At 45.9% G+C, this 19,667-nt stretch overlaps 1 protein-coding gene across 5 annotated transcripts in view; it reads right to left on the bottom strand.

The window, feature by feature from the left end:
* Window positions 1-19,667, bottom strand: part of ADAP2 (ArfGAP with dual PH domains 2) — a 29,926-nt gene extending 10,259 nt beyond the window's left edge. For 2 of the 5 annotated variants that reach the window (XM_077165272.1, XM_077165275.1), the window contains exons 1-6: window positions 17,663-17,793; window positions 16,576-16,706; window positions 14,808-14,899; window positions 12,052-12,131; window positions 11,103-11,215; window positions 1,196-1,342 (exon numbers count right to left, since the gene is read on the bottom strand). In XM_077165272.1, coding sequence (XP_077021387.1) covers window positions 1,196-1,342; window positions 11,103-11,215; window positions 12,052-12,131; window positions 14,808-14,899; window positions 16,576-16,706; window positions 17,663-17,756 — 657 coding nt within the window. In that variant the 5' untranslated portion in view covers window positions 17,757-17,793. Of the gene's footprint in view, window positions 1-1,195; window positions 1,343-11,102; window positions 11,216-12,051; window positions 12,132-14,807; window positions 14,900-16,575; window positions 16,707-17,662; window positions 17,794-19,442 lie in introns of those variants that run through there. The other 3 variants (XM_077165274.1, XM_077165273.1, XM_077165276.1) reach the window with 3 other exon arrangements.

Raw genomic sequence — 19,667 nt, 5'->3', positions numbered from 1 at the left:
TTCTTGAGTTCTTTCCCGTCCATGCTTCCCTTCAGATCAGTTAAATTTCAATGTCATCTCATGATTCTTAAATAGAAAGGCCTTGCTCTGGAAAACCTCTGTAACCGGCTCTACCCCGGATGAGGCCACCCACATGCCCTCTGTATGCCCAGCACAGTGACAGCTCTGGCACAGTGTCACCAGCACCTCTTTCCCTGTCCTTCTCCTTGTCTAGACTGTGAGATGCTTGGGGCCCACGGTTCTGCCCCATCCACTATCGTGCTCCTTAGAACCTAATACACTATGGGAAAAGCATGAAGCCTACTGAGAGGCGGGCAGTGTCCATCCTACCGCCCATGGTCACCATCCGGTGCTGAAGCCGCTTGGGGGGATCTCCTTCCTGCACCTGATACCTGGCTCCTGATGCAGAGGCACATGGGGTGGTAAAATGGGTGCAGGGTTCAAGAATCATTGGCCATATGACCTAGACACGTTACCTAACATGCCCATGTCTCAGTAACATGAAGATAAGTTTCCAGGGTTGTTTTGAGGATCAATAAATGATGTGTAACAATCACCTAGAATAGTGCCCAGCCAGAGTAAATAGATGTTTACAAAATGTCAGCCCCACCTCGCGCGTTGGGCCCCCATTTAGCATCTCTGTCCCACACTCAGGCCATGAATTTCCCCAGGATCTGCCATAGCCAATTCCCTTAGACCTGTACCATTGGCCTGCTGTTTGCTTCAGCTCATTTCCTGGACCTTTAAGTAGTGTATAGGGATCCTGTCAAAATGCAGATTCTGATTTAGTAGGCCTGGGGCAGGACTGAGAAACTACTACGCTCCCTGGTAATAGCCCAGTGCTGTTGGCCAGGACCACACATTGAGAAGCAAGGACTTAGAGCATGCCACCAGCCTGATGACCTAATCTGTCTCTTTCTCATATCCCGAATGTCTGGTTCCATCTGGGTTTGCCATCCCTGGGCACAGCCCTTCTGCTACTGGATTCCCATGTGTGGCTGGGCACTGTCCAGACACACCCATGGTACCAGCTGGGTTCCTCTTTCTGATCTTACTAAGCCCCAGACCTGAAAGTGACAAAAGATTCAGGCAAAGAGCAGCATCTCAACAGTCAAGGGAGCATGTCACCAAAACAACAAGGGAGTTGGCAACCTGGGCCAGCTAGAGGCTGGAGAGGGAGCTCTGGTCATCTCACCTTCCCACTTTCATGATACACAAACAGGTTCCTGGTGTGACCCTCTCTCCTGTAGGTGATCTGCAGCCCATGAGGGTTCCCTATCTTCTCTGTCTGGAAGGTGGCGTTCAGGTCCTTGATGCTGATGACAGCTTTGGGGCCTTTGCTCTGAAAGAGAGAAAGAAGACAGGTGATGTGCTGGTTTGAAAGGATGTATGTCCCCTGGAAAAGCCATGTTCTAATCAAAATCCCATTTCATAAAGGTAGAATAATCCCTATTCAATACTGTATGTTTGAAACCGTAATCAGATCATCTCCCTGGAGATGTGATTTAATCAAGAGTGGTTGTTAAACTGGATTAGGTGATGACATGTCTCCACCCATTTGGGTGGGTCTTGTTAAGCTTCTGGAATCCTATAAAAGAGGAAACATGTTGGAAAATGAAAGAGATTCTGAGAGAGCAGAGAATGCTGCAGCACCATGAAGCAGAGTCCACCAGCCAGCGACCTTCAGAGATGAAGGAAAATACCTCCCAGGAAGCGTCATGAAACAGGAAACCCAGAGAGAAAGCTAACAGATGACGCCGTGTTCGCCATGTGCCCTTCCAGCCAAGCGAGAAACCCTGTGTTCACCATGTGCCCTTCCAGATGAGAGCGAAACCCTGACTGTGTTCACCACAGGCCTTCTCACTTGAGAGAGAGACCCTGAACTTCATCGGCCTTCTTGAATCAAGGTATCTTTCTCTGGGTGCCTTTGATTGGACATTTCTATAGACTTGTTTTAACTGGGATATTTTTTCGGCCTTAGAACTGTACACTAGCAACTTATTCAATTCCCCCTTTTAAAAGCCATTCTGTTCCTGGTATACTGCATTCTGGCAGCTAGCAAACTAGAACAGGTGAGAAGCTGTCAGCAGAGTGACTTCACCATCACCTTCATCAAGGCCTTAATGCAAACAAATAATGAGTTTAAATGTTCTTGCTCATATAGAAATGCATAGATAGATATTCTATTACTTTCCTGTATGCAGCCATCTCAAGATACTGTTTCATCAGGTCAGCTCTCTGGGCTGGAAGGTGCTTGGAAAGCTCATAACTTAGTACTTTTCAAATTTTTGAGCCACAAAACTATTTTTCTAGCAAGTCATCCATGAAAGTCAAATACATAAAACAGATAAAAGCAGAACCTCTTGGTTAAGTTTCTCAAAAAGTTAAACACAGACTTATTACATGACCCAGCAATTTCACTCCTAGGCATTTACTCAAAAGAGCTGGAAGCAGGTCTTCAAACAAAACCTGCACACAAATGTTCCCAGCAGTATATTCACAGTAACCAAAATGTGGAAACAACCCAAATGTCCATCAACTGATGAATTATAAACAATTATAATATATATAATATATCCATACAAGGGATTACTTATTCAAAAAAGGGATGAAATAAGTTCTGATATATGTGACAAAACACAGATGAACCCTGAAAACATGATGCTAAGTGAAAAAAACCAATCACAAAGACAGCATATTATATGATCCCATTTACATGAAGTACCTAGAACAGGCGATTCGTGGCGACAGAAAACAGATTAGTGCTTGGCAGGGGTTGGAGAAAGTGGAGGGGATGTGTAATGGGGACGGGGTTTCCTCGGGGTGATGAAAATGAAAATGTTTCAGAACTAGTTGGGGTGATGGTCGCACAGCTTTGTGAATGTCACTGCACTGCGCCACATGCCACTGAATTGTACCCCTTAAAACGGTAAATTTTATCTTATTTGTATTTTACCACAATGAAAGAAAAAACAAAGGTATTAAACTCCTTGACCAACCATGCAGTTCACATTTGAGAAAAAATGATGCATTTGACAAAATAAATAAAATCATACATATATACATAAAATAAAATCACCATAAAAAACTGTTGGCAACTTAAGATTTCATACACACTATAGTCTGAAGAAAAAAAGATGGTAAAATATCGTTAAATAAGTATATATAAATATGTTTAGCCCTACAAAAAAATTCTAGATGCTGCATGCTTTCAAAAAAAATCATATCTATTAGCGATAGAATCTGCTATGTTAATCAATCTTTCTCCTTTAATCTTTTTTTTCCTCTCAGTTTTTCGGGAAACACTGTCATGGCAGCAGGGTCAGCCAAAGCAGATTTTCCCATACTTTTTGCTATTTTTATGGACACCATGTAATTCTCTTTGATATTTTTGAGCCAGGCCTTAATGAGTATTAAAGGTTTGCACCTCCAAAAAAACCTAACAGTGCAGGCCTCAGAGCAGTACCTGCCACACTCTGCTCCCCATCCTTAGGGTTCTGAAATACAATCTGGGCACTAATTGGTGCCAAGAAGGGATGGGAAGAGAAGCACTTTCCTATGTAACTGACAGGAGTGCAAAACCGTTCAAATACTCTAGGCCTACACTGCCTGATACAGTGGCTGGCAGCTGCAGGTGGCAATTGAAATTTAAATTAATTAAAATTAAAAATTCATATCCTCAGTACACTAGTCACATTCTAAGTGCTTAATAGCCACCTGTGGCTCCTGGCTACGGTATTAGACCGGGAAGAAACAGAGTAATTCCATCATTGCAAAAAATCTTATGGACTGCGCTACTCTAGTGAGAAATTTAGCCACATATATTAAAATGCTGAGTGTTTTGCTTTGACCTAGTAATTTCCCATCTAAGAATGTACCCCTATGGATGCAACAGGATTATTATACAAATATGTACATCAAAAGACATAAATCGTGGTGTCGTTTATAATAACAAAAAAGGGGGGGGGAAGGTAATTAAATGTCCATCAATAAGAATGGGTTAAATAGATCATGGTGCAGCCACACAATGAAATAACACAGAATTTTTAGAAGACTAACAAATCAATTTTGCTAATATGGAAAAAATGCCCATGATATCCATGAGTAAGAAAAACCAGTCCCAGACAGGATATACAGTAGGAACCAATTAATGTAAAAATTATGTGTGTGTGTGTACAAATGGTAGATGGATTTATAGCAACACTCTTAAAAATGGGTATCTTGGAAGATTACTGGGAGAACTTTAGAAAAATTACTATGAGAAATTTTTAAATGCCAAAAAAAATCTAATTTTGTCACTATACAATCTATCCTGCTTTTTTTTAAAAAAAAAAATGACATCAGTAGTAAACCAAAATTCTTTAACTGCTACTTATCCCAGGCCATATCCCTCCTCCACTTTCAGAAGGAATTATTGTCATGAGTTTGAAATTTATCTTTCAAGTTCCTTTTTAATATTTCTACACACACACACATACACACATACACAAACAATATATAGTTGTTTTATGTGCATTTAATTTACATCAGTGCTATCATACAATATGGTAACAATGTTAAAAGATTACCAATATAGTTTGCTCTTGTATATGACCAGACTAAAAGTTTTTTATCTATTTTCCTGTTGGTGGATAATAAGATTGTTCTCAATTTTCTGCTATTGTAAACGAGGCTGCTGTCAATTTGCGTCCCTGGCACCCATGTGTAAGAGTTTCTCTAGGTCACAGTATATACTTAAGAGTGGAACTGCTAGATCACAGGGCATGTACACTGTGCTGGTTTGAAAGGACGTATGTCCCCAAGAAAAGCCATGTTTTCATCTAAATCCCATTTCATAAAGGCAGAATAATCCCTGTTCAATACTGTATGTTTGAAACTGTAATCAGATCATCTCTCTGGAGATGGATCTAATCAAGAGTGGTTGTTAAACTGGATTAGGTGACGACATGTCTCCACCCATTTGGGTGGGTCTTGATAAGTTTCTGGAGTCCTATAAAAGAGGAAACATTTTGGTGAATAAAAGCAACTCCGAGAGAGCAGAGAAGAACGACATAGCCATGAGAAGCAGAGAGCCCACAAGCCAGCAACCTTTGGAGATGAAGAAGGAAAATACCTCCTGGGAGCTCCATGAAACAGGAAGCCAGGAGAAGAAGCTGGCGGATGACCCGTGTTCACCACGTGCCTTTCCAGATGAGAGAGAAGCCCTGACTGTGTTCGCCATGTGCCTTCTCACTTGAGAGAGAAACCCTGAACATCATCGGCCTTCTTGAACCAAGGTATCTTTCCCTGGATGCCTTAGATTGGACATTTCTATAGACTTGTTTTAATTGGGACATTTTCTCAGCCTTAGAACTGTAAGCTAGCAACTTATTAAATTCCCCTTTTTAAAAGCCATTCTGATTCTGGTATATTGCATTCCAGCAGCTAGCAAACTAGAACATATACCTTCAACTTTACTGGAAACTTCCAAATTATTCTACTGAACTGCTCTCCACAATTGCTGGACCAATATTTATTGCCAACAGCAAGATAGCCAAGTTTCCCTTTCTCTGTGTCCTCACCAACGCTTGACACTGCCAGGTTCTTAAATTTTGGGCAATATGACGGGCATGAAATTTTATCTCATTGTTGATTTTTATTTAACCAACTTTATCAAGATATAATTTATAGACAATATATTGCACACACTTTAAGTGTATAGTTAGATCTTTGATAAATGTATATACCCAGGTAACCACCACCACAATTGAGATAATGAACATTTCTGTCACCCCCAAAAATTTCCAACCCCAACTCCAGATAATCATTTATCTGCTTTCTAACAGTATAGATTAGTGTCGCCTATTCCAGAATTTCATTTCAATGGAATTAGACAGTATTTACACTTGCATAAAGCTTCCTTTGCTTGGACTAATGTTTTTGAGATTCATCCATGTTGTTGCATTCATCAGTAGTTTTCCTTTTTATTATTGAGTAGTATTCCATTTTACACCACAATTTGTTTTTCCAATCAGTTGTGGATCAACATTTGGGAACCTTCCAGTTTGGGGCTATGAATAGAGCTTATATGAACATTTGTGGTCAAATACTTTTGTGGCTATGTTTTTGCTTCTCTTGGATAGCAACCTAAGGGTAGAATGGCTGGGTCATATGCTTAAGTGTATATTTAATTTAACTTTTTCTTAAATGCCCAAACACCTTTGGGGAGTAGGAGGGAGATGGGGGTGGGGGTGGGGTTGTACAGAGGGGTTGGGTTTGGCAGGCAGATGAGCATGAAGGCTGAATCATTGGGTTGCTGTTCCTTCTGGCCTCCAATGCCTTAGAGCAGCTAGAAATAAAAACCCAAAATTGTGGAATTGTAACCCATACCAATTCTGAAATCTGTTCTACAATTAACCGTTGCAATGTACTTTGAAATTTATTGCTTTTATGCGTATATGTTATTTAAAGAGAAGGAAGAGTGTAACAGAGGATAGGATTTAACAAATGAGTATGAGCACTGAATCATTATATTGATATTTCTGTTGGCCTCCAGTGTCTTGGAGCAGCTAGAGAAAAAATGAAAAATCATGGAACCGTGACCCATACTAGACTTTACAGTGTGATCTGTGACAGCTCGTTGGGGCCTTAAACAGTTTACCTAAGTGGATGTATTGTTTTAAAGTTCTGCCAGCAATATATGAAAGCTCCAGTTTGCTCAACATCCTCACACACACTTGGTATTGCCAGTCTTTAAAATTTTAGCCATTAGAAAAGGTGTGTTGTAGATCTCATTGTGGTTTTAATTTGCATTTTCCTGACTACTAAAGAGAGCAGCTTTTCATATACCTATCAACCATTTGGTTTTCTTGCCGTTTACTTCCTTTGCTATTTTTTCAATGGATTGTGTTTTTCTTCTCGGTTTGTAGTTTAAAACAATTATTATTCTGAGTATTGATACTTTGTTATAGTTTTAAATTTCTACATTTCACTTTCTTCTACATAATTTATTTACTTTTCTATTTCACCCGAAGGTTTTGCATAAAAATGAGTTTTTACAATAAAAGAAAGATCATTCCATTCCAATTAAAAATAAAAAAGAACTCAGGCCACCCATTCTAACTTTGGCCTTCTCTAGGCTGAACTGGCCTAAAATAAAAAATGGATCAACTTCTTCCAACCAGGGATGAGTTCCTGTCACAAAGGCCAATACACCGAGGCTGCTGGGGCCTAGTGGCCCCTCCTAACTCTGCAGCAGCATTTTTTCTGCCCATCTTTTGTACCTTCAACACTTTCAATGCTTAAAATTGAAGGCTGAGAAGAACAAATCCCTATGCTCACTTGGAAGCCCTTCAGATCCATGATTAAAACTTCATCCCCATCATCTTTCCCGTGACCCCAGACTGGACACACACTAGCATTACCTTGGTCCATCTGGGAAAGCAACAGGGGAAACAAATCACAACTCTACGTATAGAGGACAAAGTCAAGAAAAGGCTAAAGTGTGCAGAATTTGCTCTTCTCTTCTCTTTTCTTCTCATTCCTTCATGTTCTCTTTTGCTGGAAGCTTCTCATCTTTTCATTCTCTAAATTTTGGCTCATTGTGGTAGAAGCTCTCCAAAGATGGCCCCCCCCCACCAATTATTTCCCTTTCTGTTTACTTATGTCACTCTGTCCTTAAAGAGATGAAATCTATTTCCCCTTCCCTTGAATCTGGGCTGGCCTCGTGACTTGCTTGGTCAATAGAACATGGAGGATGTGGCTTTCTGCCAGCTCCTGGTCTGGTCCTAACATGGCCTGGCTGCATCCCTTTTGGCTTGGGGGAAGCCAGCTGCCAAGCTGTAAAGAAGCTCAAGCTAAACTCCAGACAAGGAGCAGCCACAGGTAGAGAGAAGAGCTATGTGGAGTCCCCCAAGGCCCAGACATGTGAGTGAAGGCTTCCTAGACCTTCCAGCTCAGCCCATCCATCTGCTGAAAGAGTGACCCAGCTGACACCTCATGGAGCAGGAGGTCCCCCGAGCCAAGGCCTGCCCAAATGCCTGACCACAGGACCATGAGAAACAATAAACTGATGTTGTACACCACTAAGTTTTGGAGTGATTTGTTATACAGCAATAAATAACTAAAACACTCAGTCCTTAGATATCTTTTCTCATCTATCCATACTCCTTGCCTAGATGATACCAGCCAGTCCCATTGCTAAACCACTCAACATACTAATGACTTGAGATCCAAACTCTTCCCAAATTTCCAGGCTCATATATACAACTTTCCCTATGCCTCAACTTGAAGGCCTAATAAGCATCTCAAAGTGAAAATGACTTTGATCATTCTTTTCATGAGGTGAGTCTTTGTTATCTCAGCAAACAGTAAATCAAAATGATCTTTCTAATTGCAGCAGGCCAAAAATCTTGAAATTGTCCTTGATTCCTTTTACTCTTACATTCCAGATCCAATCCTTCAGGAAATCCTATTACCTTTACCTTCAAAATAGATGAAGAATCCAGCCACTTGGAACCACTTCCTCCACCATCATCCTAATCTGATTCACTATCATTCCTCCCCTGGGTTGCTGCAGTAGCCGCTGAACTGGTTTCCCTGCTTCTACTCTTGCTTTCCAGCAGCTGGAATACTCTTTATTTGAAAGTTTAAGTCAAATCATATCAGTTGTTTGTTCCAACCCTCTGGTGGTTTCCATCTTGCTCAGGATAAAATCCAAAAGCTTAAATGCTTGTAAACCCTATATCTGATAAGGTTTCTAGACTACATAAAGAATTGATACAACTCAATAATAAAACAGACAAATAACCCAATTTAAAAATGCGCAGACCAGGTAAGTCGTGAAATGCAGAAAGGGCAGCCTTTCCAGAACATCAGCTAGTCCTGTCCCCCTATCCAATATTATCGACACTCCCTTCCAACATAAAAGTTACAATGGGCATAGCCCAAATACCCCTAAAGAGTGGGGAAAAGATCAGAGTTGATGGTAGAGTTATACAGAGAAGGTCAGTTTAACAAATGAGTATGAGTGCTGAATCATTATACTGATATTTCTTTTGGCTTCCAGTACCTCAGAGCAGCTAGAAATAAAAACTTAAGATTGTGGAATTGATCCCCATACCAAATTCTGAAATCTAAATTATTGCAATATACTTTGAAATGTATTGCTTTTAAGTATATATATGTAATTTAAAGAGAAGGAGGAGTATAACAGAGAAGATAGGATTTAACAAATGGGTATGACTGCTGAATCATTATACTGACATTTATGTTGGTCTCCAGTGTCTTGGAACAACTAGAAGAAAAAAAGAAAACTCGTGGAACTGAAACCCATGTCAAACTTTAAAATCTGTTCTATAACTACTTGCTAAAATGTACTTGGAAATGTATTGCTTTTTTGTATATATTTTACATTTCACAATTTAAAAATGTTAAAAAAAGAAAAGGGCAGAGTTTGAATAGACATTTGTCCAAAGAAGATACACAATTATAATAAGCACATGAAAAGATGCTCAACATCATTAGTCACCGGAGGAAATGCAAACCACAATGAATACCACTTCACATCCGCTAGGACAGCTACAATTAAAAAGACAAATAATAACAAGTGTTGGCAAAGTGTGTGGAAAATCAGAACGCTTATACACTGCTGGTGAGAATGCAAAATGATAAAGATTAAGTTGCTGTATGACCTAGCCACTCCACTCCTAGGTGTATATTCAAGAAAATGAAAACACATGTCCATGCAAAAACCTTTACGTGTTCATAGCAGCATTATCTTCAATAGCCAAACAGTGGAAACAACCCAATGTCCATCAGCTGAATGAATGGGAAAACAAAATGTGGTATATCCATACAATGGAATATTATTCAGTCATAAGAAGGAATGAAATACTGATGCACGCATGACACAGCATGGATGACCTTCAGAAGATAATGCTAAATGAATGAAGCCAGCCACAAAAGGTAACATAATGTATGACTCCATTTATATGAAATGTCCAGAATAGACAAATCCAAAAAGACAGAAAGTAGTTCAGTGGATGCCTAGGCTGGGGGAGATAAGGGGGTGAAATGATGACAGATGAGGGGTTCAGGGTTTCTTTTTGGGGTGACTAAAATATTTATTGTCTAATACTTGCACAACTTTATGAATATAGTAGTACTTATTGAACTGTGATTTAAGCAGGTACATTGGGTGGTACATGAATTACATCTCAATAAAATTGTTTTTAAGAAATCAACCCAAGCTTCCGTGTGGCCTACAAGGCCCTCCGCTATGTGACCACAGTCTCTCCATCCTTCTCCTTGCTATCTCTGCACCCATCTCTTTGACCTCCTTCATGCCCAATGGACCTCTAACACTCTCCCATCTCAGGGCCAGCTGGTGGCTGAGCAGCTTGTGCACTGCCCAAAAGGCCCCCAGCTGAGGGGGCGAATGAGAACTGCAGTCCAGCCCTCTTTCTGCCCTGACTGGGGCCCGGGGGGCTGTGCTCTCTCAGAGGGACCCTGGTTTTCCAATTGGCTAGCCATGACCCTGCACAGGGCTTCTGCACATATCGTACCCTCCACCTCTCTACTCTCACCCCAGATATGCACATAACTCATTCCTCACATTCATTCAGTTTTCCACTCAAATATCACCAGAGAGGCCTCTCCTGACATTCTGGGGTAGTAAACTGCCCCCCAACTCTCATCATTCTTTAATCCTTTATCCTCTTTTATTTTTCTTCATAGAACTTATTGCCATCTGATAGGTTACATACCGATTTATATTTTGGTTGTGGAGTGTTTCCTTCCGTTAGAACAAAGGCTCCATAAGAGGAGCTTCATTTAGTTCACTGCTGTGTTCCCAGACCCTGGAATAATGTCTGGCACATAGCAGGAGCTCAGTAAATATTTCTTGAGTGAATGAATAAGTGAAGCAATATCAAGTGGTCATCAGAGGCTTCAACATGGGCCAGTCTACGCTGATTCTAGGTCAACAGATGGTGCATTTTTTAGTGGACTGGAATGGGTGTAGGGATAAAGAAGCACAAGGTTGTACCTAACTTTCATTACCTGAAATCTATCCACAGCACAAGACGCCACTGATTAAACCCCTCTCTGGTCTGGCCTCTTACCTCTTCCTTAGTGTAGTACTTCAGGAGGCCTTCTCCTGCCAGGAGGACAAACCTCCTCTTCAGGAACTGTGCGTTGTCCCTTCCCCGCTTCCACAGGAGCCCGTCCCGGTCACCTTAGCCAACCAAGGATGAGAAAGAGTGAACGCTCCTAGATGGACAGGCAGCCCACAAACCTCAAAGGGCCTCAGAGATGCAACGAGCCCTCCACCTGCCACTCTAATGCCCTGAATCTAACTTAATTATTTCAGCTGCAGGCAGCAGAGATCCCGTCTGAGGCCAGTTTTGTAATGTCACATCCTTTCAGTTGGGCTTTCCCCATTGTGCAGACCTTTTCTTCCTTTTCTCTCCAGGGTCTCAAGCTGTCTCATATACACTTGACAGAGCTAAGGTCTGAGAAACGGGACTAAAACGGAAAGAGACTAAATGTACATGCTCCCAGCCCAACATCACTTTCACATCAACCTAATAAATCATTCCAGGGTCCATGAATGGTGAAGGACCTTGAGGCACCTACTGGTTTGAAGGAATATGTTCTCCTGGTCCTCTTAACCAGCGTGGAGAGTTAAGAATTGGCTGCCTCCAATCCCCAAAAAGCGATTTAGCATCCTTTGCTCTCTAGAAAGGCCCATGCTCCTCACTAAACCTTCTTTCCCACCAGGGGCCACATTAACCAAGAGAAGGGACTGTGCAATGGGGTAGTCTTCCCACAATTTATACAGAGACTCTGTACACGTTCATGGCCCTGAGACAAATATGCTTTTCTGCTGTTCGGGCCATAGAACTTCACTAGCTAGTATGCTGCAGACCCTTTCAGAAATAGAAGAATCCACGCCTTGGCCTCTGTGGCCAGCGGCATCTCTTGGTTGCACTTTGCTCCTAATTCTCAGGCCCTGTGTTTGCTAGAGCTCATTAGAACACAGAATTCAAAAGATAATGAAAATAACTTTACCTGGGGGTGGGCCAGTTTTCCCATCAGCCATAAATTCCTGTCTCTCGTACTTAGCTCGAATCCATTGTTCCTTTAAGACCCTTCAAAGAGAAAATCTCTTAATGCCTTTAATCAGCTGTAACTTTTCAAGGCCCCAGTGGCTGAGGGTAGGGGCATCACGACAGCTGCCTTACTGCCCGCTTGGGCTATCCAGGGCTTCTCAACCTCCGTGCTATTGCTGTTTGGGATTGGATAATTCTTTGTGGTGGGGGCGTTCCTATGCATTATGGGATGTTTAGCAGCATCCCTGGCCTCTATCCACTGCCAACAACGCCACCCAAATTGTGACAACCAAAAATGCCTTCCATATCAGATATGCCAAATGCCCCCTGGTAGCTACGTTTCCCCACTGGGCTATAGGAGAGCCACTAGACTGCCCCAACCTCAGCCTCAGCCCTCTCGTCCAACCTCCCCTGGACGAGCTGAACCTTCACAAGCTTACGCTGGAAGGATCCGAGACCCCCTTTCCCATGGCCTCCCATGAAACCTGGGCATGCCTCTTGGACGGAGCAGGGGTCCTGGAGTTAGACAACCCAGGCCCGGTCCCACGCTACCACTTATTCACTGTATGACCTAGAGCAAGTTACTGAACTCGTCCGAACTTGAAGGATGTGTCAATACTATTATACCTACCTACCCCTCAGGGTTATTGAGAGATTTAAATATATTAGAGGACTTAATGCCATATTTGGCACATAGTAGATGTTTCACGCTAGCTCAGTTGGATACTGTCATTCATGACCCAAGCAGCCAAGAGTCGGCTTATGTTCATTGTTTGTTTTGCTCCCTCTCCCTCTTTCGGGGTAAACGCTATGAGGTTTATATGTCCTAACACCAGAGTACAAGGAATGGCCCAAGACATCAGAGCTCTTCCCTGGGACGTGTGGACCAAAACTGAAAGAGGGATTGATTAGGAAGCCCTCTCCCAGCCAACCCAGGGGGTGTCTGGGTCTGGCACCGGCCTCCACCCCACACCCCACCCCCAGCTGAGAGAAAGAAGCAGGAATGAGAGTCAGAGAGGTGAGACCTGATGGAGTTTTAGCCCCAGGCTTAGTCCTTCCTGAGAATGGCTCTGCCTCTGTCCTTCCGGTGGTTTGATCCCCAGAACCCACAAAATCCCCTTGTGCCTAAGCGGGTTTAAAGCGGGTATCTGCCACTTACAATCAAGAGCTCTGCTTAACGCACAGCCCTGGCCCCAGGACATTGAGGAGAGTCACCAAGCTCCCCACAGAGGTGGAGACCCTGGGTCTAGAGTATCAGAGTTGGGAGAGGACTGAAGACTGCAGGCCACCAATCCTGGCCCTAGAGTTGGGGGATTTAGAGGAGTTTTAGAATGGGAGGAGCGGCATTAATATTTAGCTAAAAGGGGTCAGTGTGCAATGCCTGTGCAGGGCGGGCAGAAAGCCTAGCATGCTTCAGGGGCTCACCAAGTACCTGTTCGTTTCCCTCTGGAGCTCAGACGTAAGTGGTGGCAGGGAAGTAAGATGCGACAGGGCCTCTCAGTTGAGCCTAGCACAGCTCTTCGCTGGGCACGAAATGCCTACCACGTGTCAGGTGGTAGGGAAGATGCTCTACCTATACTATCTCATTTAATCTCTACACCCATGCTAAGATGAGGGTTTGTTTTCCACATTTCAGAGATGAGGATGGCAAGGATCAGAGAGGTTTGGTAACATGCCCACCATTTCACAGCCATGTAGTGGTAGAGCCCGAAATAAATACTGAGGACTTTTGCATAGAGTGCTGTCTTTCCCTGCCATTCCCAACTACATCAGTAGCCTTTGGGTTGTCTAAGTACTGGGAAACTATATGGCTGTATAGTTTGTGCATTACTCCAAAGTGACTTGCAGAAGCAGAAAAGGAATGGAAGCTCTGTGTTCCAGATATGCAGCCTGCTCTGTGCCTGCAAGCCATGCCTAGACCCTGGAGGCTGTGTCTGCCTAGAGATGTACATTTTCCCATCCACACAAGGTGGGGTCCTGGCGGGGAGGCTGAGGCCTTGGAAAGGGGTCATTGAGTACCAGGGAACCTGAACCCTCCAGCTGCTTGACAGCCCTCCTGTCAGGTTGGATTCTCCCAGTGCCATGGTGTCGTGACCCAGGCTAATCTCAGCTTTGCCTCTATAAGCCTCAGATTTTTCATCTATATGACAGGAATAACAGTACTTAGCTCATAAGGTTGTTGAAAGAATTAAATAAATGAATGCACAAAAGAATTTAACACAGGTTCTGATATGTAGGTAAAGCTCAGTTAAAATCAGCAGCTTTTATTTTTTATGGGTATTATTTAGTAATCAGTGGTCCAGGCAACTGCTTTGGAGCCAAGCTGAGTTTAGATAGGGCACACTAGGGCACAGCTAGAAAGTAACTGAAACACGCATATACTCCTAAAATGCTAGCATTCTCTCCTATTTTGGGCTAGCCACTACCTGGAGACAATGAGAACATCAGAGGCAGAGAGACACATCATAGAGAAAATCCCCCATTTCACAGCTATAGATATGAGGCCCAGGAAGGGGGAATGACACATGCGAGCAATAGTGGGAGAGAGGCACTCAAACCAGATCTCCATGCTCTCCCTGATGGTACCAAATGCTCTCCTGGGTTCACCTCCTGATGGAGACCACCACAGACAGAGGCACTGAAGATGAGGTAGGGGAGGGACAAATGGGACCAGGGAGACTCCCCGCTCCCCACCCCAAGAAATCACCCACTCACAGACAGTCACTGGCCTGGGGGATGTAGTAGAAAGCAGGGACTCTCGCTTCATACTTGGCTTTTGCACGGAGGTTCCCGTTGTGGGTCATAAACTGTAAGACAACAGAAACTTGGGGTAATATTAGTAATAATACAACTTGAAAAAATGTGAAATGAAACCACAGTCTACCCAGAAGGCCATTGGTCTCATTGGCTCCTAGACTGGGGCAAAAGGCACTGTCCCCAGGAAAGAGACACCCCAGGCTTGTTCATCTGTACTGCTGGGGAGGCCCAGTGTAGAATGATAAGGCACAATAATAATCGTGCCTCATATAGACAGAGCGCTTCTCACACACTAGCTCACTGATCCTCTCAAGCATTTTAATACTATCAACATTTTAGAGACCAGAAAACTGAGGCTCTGAGAGGTTAAGTGACTTGTCCAAGGTGACCCAACCAGTAAAGTGGCAGAGCTGGGATCTGAACTCAGACCCGTCTGATTCCAAAGCCCATGTTCTGTCTCTCACCTACCACCCAAAGAGTATGGGTCAAGATAATCCGTGAGGTTCTTTGGCACCCAAAAGACCCAGAGTCAGAAGGGCCAACAGGGAGCCTGGCCAACAGTCCACGCCCAGCACAGTGGCAGCGTATCTGGGCTGAGGGCATGGTGAAAGAAACACTATTTTTTGTTTTTTGTCTTTTTTGGGGGATACATGGTTCAGGAATCAAACCCAGGTCTCCCACATGAAAGATGAACATTCTAGAAACACTGGTTTTCAATCCATATTCCTTGGGCAGAGTGAACCCTACTCTCCCCCCTGCCAGGGGCTGCTGAGTGGGGTCATAGACTTTGCATGGGCTTTGGATCCATCAGAGCAGCGTTCAAATCCCAGCTCTGCCATTTTTCACTGGTGTGAGCACTCTTGGGCAATACTTAACTCCCTGAACTTCAGGGACTTCACCTAAATGAAAAAATATCTACCTCACAGGAGAGTTATGAGGCACTAATCACAACCTTCAGGTTTATGGACTGATTGCCTGACTTTTTCCCCACACTAGAACGTAAGCCCCAAGTAGGCAGGGACCTTGTCTTGTTGACCGCCTCCTCCCAGTACCCAGCGTAGGCATTCAAGCTAGTTGTTGCATGCATAAGCAAAGCACCTGGCCCAGCGCTGTCTGGCACAAAGTGGGCACGCAGTAAGCGTCGGTCTGCTTCCCCAACAGACCTCGAAACCCACAGCCAACAGCACAGCTCAGAGCTGCCCACTCTCTGAAGGTTTTCTAGCCCAAACAGTATCACAGTCCAGGCCGAAGGATCCTTCATCCCCAGAGGTCATGAGAGCAAGGTGGTTCCCTTCCTGGCTGGAGGGAGGGAGGGGACTACAGCAGGAATCAAGATACTTCTGTTCCAGTTCAGAGCTCCCGTTATGCTACTAGTAACGGGAGCTGTGCGTTGGCTTTGTGCCTGCACTGAGGCCACACTGAGTCCTTAGGCAGCTCTGTGAAGGAGCGGCGGTGTCCCCACTATACAGATGCAGAAACTGAAGCTCTACGACTAGGGTCAAGTCACTAGCTCAGAGCCTCACAGTTTGCCAGGGCTCAGGATTTGAAGGCAGGCATGCTGTCTCCAGGGTGCTCTCTCTGAGCAGCAGCTCTGATCGGAAGTGCTTCCTCTCGCTAGCTTTGCTGCCCTTGCTCTGCCTCGGTTTTCTCCTCTGAACAAGGGAGACCCCAATCCAGCCCCCCAGCCCCGCCCCAGCTCTGCTGTTCCAAGTGCAGGCCTTTCTACCTCCACAACAGCATCGTCCCAGAAGTCAAGTCTCACGGATTTAACTTTGCTGATGTCGGGGAAGTTGCGGTGGACCCCAGAGCAGTTCAGACAGATGAAGATCCCCAGTTTGTAAGAGGCCCAGTCGGGATCTGCCGGGACAGGGAAGGCAGGAAGGGCGCTGCGGGGACAGCGGGGCGGGCAAGCCAGGCTGGGTGTGGTGGCGGGAGCGCTGGGAGAGGACCTGCCGTGTCCACACACCGGAACCCTTTCTCTCTTGCCTTCCCACCGACCACACACACGCACACATGCGCACGCACACACATGCGCACGCACACACACACACCGACCCTCCCGGACTGGGGCTGTCTAAGCTACCAGCACCGAGCCTCAGGGTCAGCCCGGAGGCCATGGCGCGGTGGTGACCAGGGTGAAGATCTTGCAGGGAGTCCAGGCCATGGGGATAAGAGCCTGGGGTGGGCGCGTCGAGGAAGTGACAGGACTCGGGAGGAACTGAGAGGAGAGGGCCGTCGGAGGGGACCACGCCAAGGAGTCTGGCTGGGGAGCTGCAGGTGAGGAAGCCTGGGTGAGCGGCGCGGGGAGATTGCGGGGTCAAAGCGCTGGTGCAGGCTGGAGCGGGGGTGGGGGTGGGGCACCGAGTGGATCCCGGGGGCGTCCCGGGGCGAGGGAGGGGAGGCAGGACGTCCGGGGCCAGGGGCCGGGGCGTGGGGTTTCTCGGTGTGTGGGAAGTCCGGGTCCAAGGGTGGGAAAGGGCTGGGTCCGGAATGAAGACTTCGGGGACCCCAGGGACCCCGGTCCGGGTGAGTAGGGAGCAGGAGGTCAGGGCACCCGGCTGCGAGATCTCGTGTCCCAGGATCTGGAAAGAGCCATGTCTAGGTCCAGAGTAGGGAAGGCAGTGGACCCGGGGCGGGGATCCACCGTCTGGGTGTCGGGGGTGCGAAGGCGTAATAAGGACCATGTCTGGGTCCAGCGGTGGCCCGGGACGGGACAAGGCCTGGACGGAAGGGGCAGTGTGGCGGCCCGGGGAGTCGGGCTCGGGGGCCGGGCTGCGCGCGCCCTGCAGCGGGTCCCGCCTCCGCGTCCTTACCCGGCGCCCCGCAGTCGGCGCAGTGCGCGTTGCCGGTGCCCGCCGCCTGCCGCAGCTCCAGCAGCCGCTTCTTGTTGCGCTCACGGTCGCCCATGGCCCGCCCCGTGGGCTCAGCGGGGCTCGGCCCGGCCGCCCCCCGGCCCGCAGCCACCCACGGGCGAGAGACGGAGTGGTGGGGAAGAACCCAACGCGAGGAGCCTCGCGGCCGCCAGCCCCGCCCTTCTAGGGCTTTCCGCCCCTCCCTCGGCGGGTTCGCACCCCGAGCTCAGCCGAGGCGGGCACCGGGCACCCGGCACCAGGACCCCGGCGCGGCCACCCCGCGGGGAGGTGCAGGAGGAGCGTGGGACTTGGAGTCAGGCACGCTGGTATATGATCAAATCCTGGTCTCTGGGCCCTGGTTTCCACTCTAAAAGCAAGGTAAGGATATATGTTTGAGTCTCAGGCCTCTTATGAAAATTAAAAAGGATCTAGCTTCTGTTAAAGCATTCTACTGATGTGGCATCTTAGAGACATACCTATATTCAAATGCCACCTCAGGAAGCCCTCCTGACAACCAAGTTTCAAGCAATATCTCTTATCTCTGGTCCTCCTAGAACAGTTATAGAATCTGTCCATCACTTGGGGCCCTGAACACTTTCTAACTACATTGCATCACCGTAATTTATATATTCTCGGAACACACACATGCCCACCACACCGGAGGGTTTCATGTCTGTGGTTTTAGTCCTGTAGTCTCCACTGCTCCTGGAAACAGCACCTGCATATTTTTAGAAGTTCAATTAATACTTGCATGACTGTGTGTACCAGGAAATGTGCCTTCTCCCTCGTGGATGCTGTGGGGCGGATTGATTGTAAATTTCCATCACTGCAAGGTGTGGGCAGAGCCTAGGTGGTCTTAAATTTGGGCATTCCATCAATCTCCTTCTCTTCTGCTCCCTCTCCCATCCTTGTTACTCCTTGTCACCTATCTCCGTGCCCTGAAGAGCTTTGGTAAAGTATGCGCTATACCCACTTGCCAGCCCCTCTGTGGGTGTGATGGTTGAGTTCATGTGTCAACTTGGCCAGGTGACGATGCCAAGTTGTGTGGTCAAGGAAGCACAGGCCTGACAGCTACTGCGGATATTTCGTGGACGTAAATCATCAGTCAGTTGACTGCATCTGGATAATCACATCTACGATCATCTACAGGAATGCCTTCTGCAATGAGAGATGTTTAGTCTAATCAGTTGGAGGCTTTTAAGGAAGAAGTGTCAATTTCAGCAGTCAGAAGAAAGAGCTTTCTTCTGTACTTAGGTAGCCAGCCACTCCTCAGGAATTCATCGAAGATCTTCATCTGAGTTGTCAGCTTGTGGCTTGCCCTGCAGAATTTGGATTCTTGCATTCCCATAGTTGCGTGAGACACTTTTATAGAATCTCTTATTTACAGATATCTCCTGTTGGTTCTGTTCCCTAGAGAACCCAAATACAGTGGGTGAAACCCATCTACTCATATGCATATGGGTTAATGTGTATGAACTTGTTTCCATCTCAATGGATTTCAGTTGATGTTCTAACTGACGTGCTAGTATCCCCAATTCAACACACACACACACACACACACACACACACACACACACACAGCAGCATGGTCTAATGGGATAAATCCAGGCATTGGCTTTAAATCTTGGCTCTATCACTAGCTGCCACTAGCTACTTTGGGGTAGCTGTGTGGCCTTGGGCAAGTTCCTTCACTTCTCTGATCCTGACCTTCTCATCTGTAAAATGGGGTTGCAAGACTTACCTGTTAGGGTCATGAGATGTGCCGGTCCCAGCTCATGGCACACAAAGCCCTGGCTCCCTTGCTTCCCTTGGTGCTCAGCTTCGTGGGACTATCATTTGGAATACTGTGTGTCATTTCCCATCTCTCCCAGGATGGAGGAGGTCAAGCCTCCAGGCTCAGAGGGAGGGGGACATTACCAAGGATACCAGCCATGAGGGGTCCGAACTGTGGGGATTGAGGCCGAGC

Source organism: Tamandua tetradactyla, chromosome 6, assembly GCF_023851605.1.
Source record: "Tamandua tetradactyla isolate mTamTet1 chromosome 6, mTamTet1.pri, whole genome shotgun sequence".
Classification (NCBI taxonomy): domain Eukaryota; kingdom Metazoa; phylum Chordata; class Mammalia; order Pilosa; family Myrmecophagidae; genus Tamandua; species Tamandua tetradactyla.
Note: the sequence above shows the minus strand (reverse complement) of the source record. Positions and strands in the feature narration are given on the sequence as shown.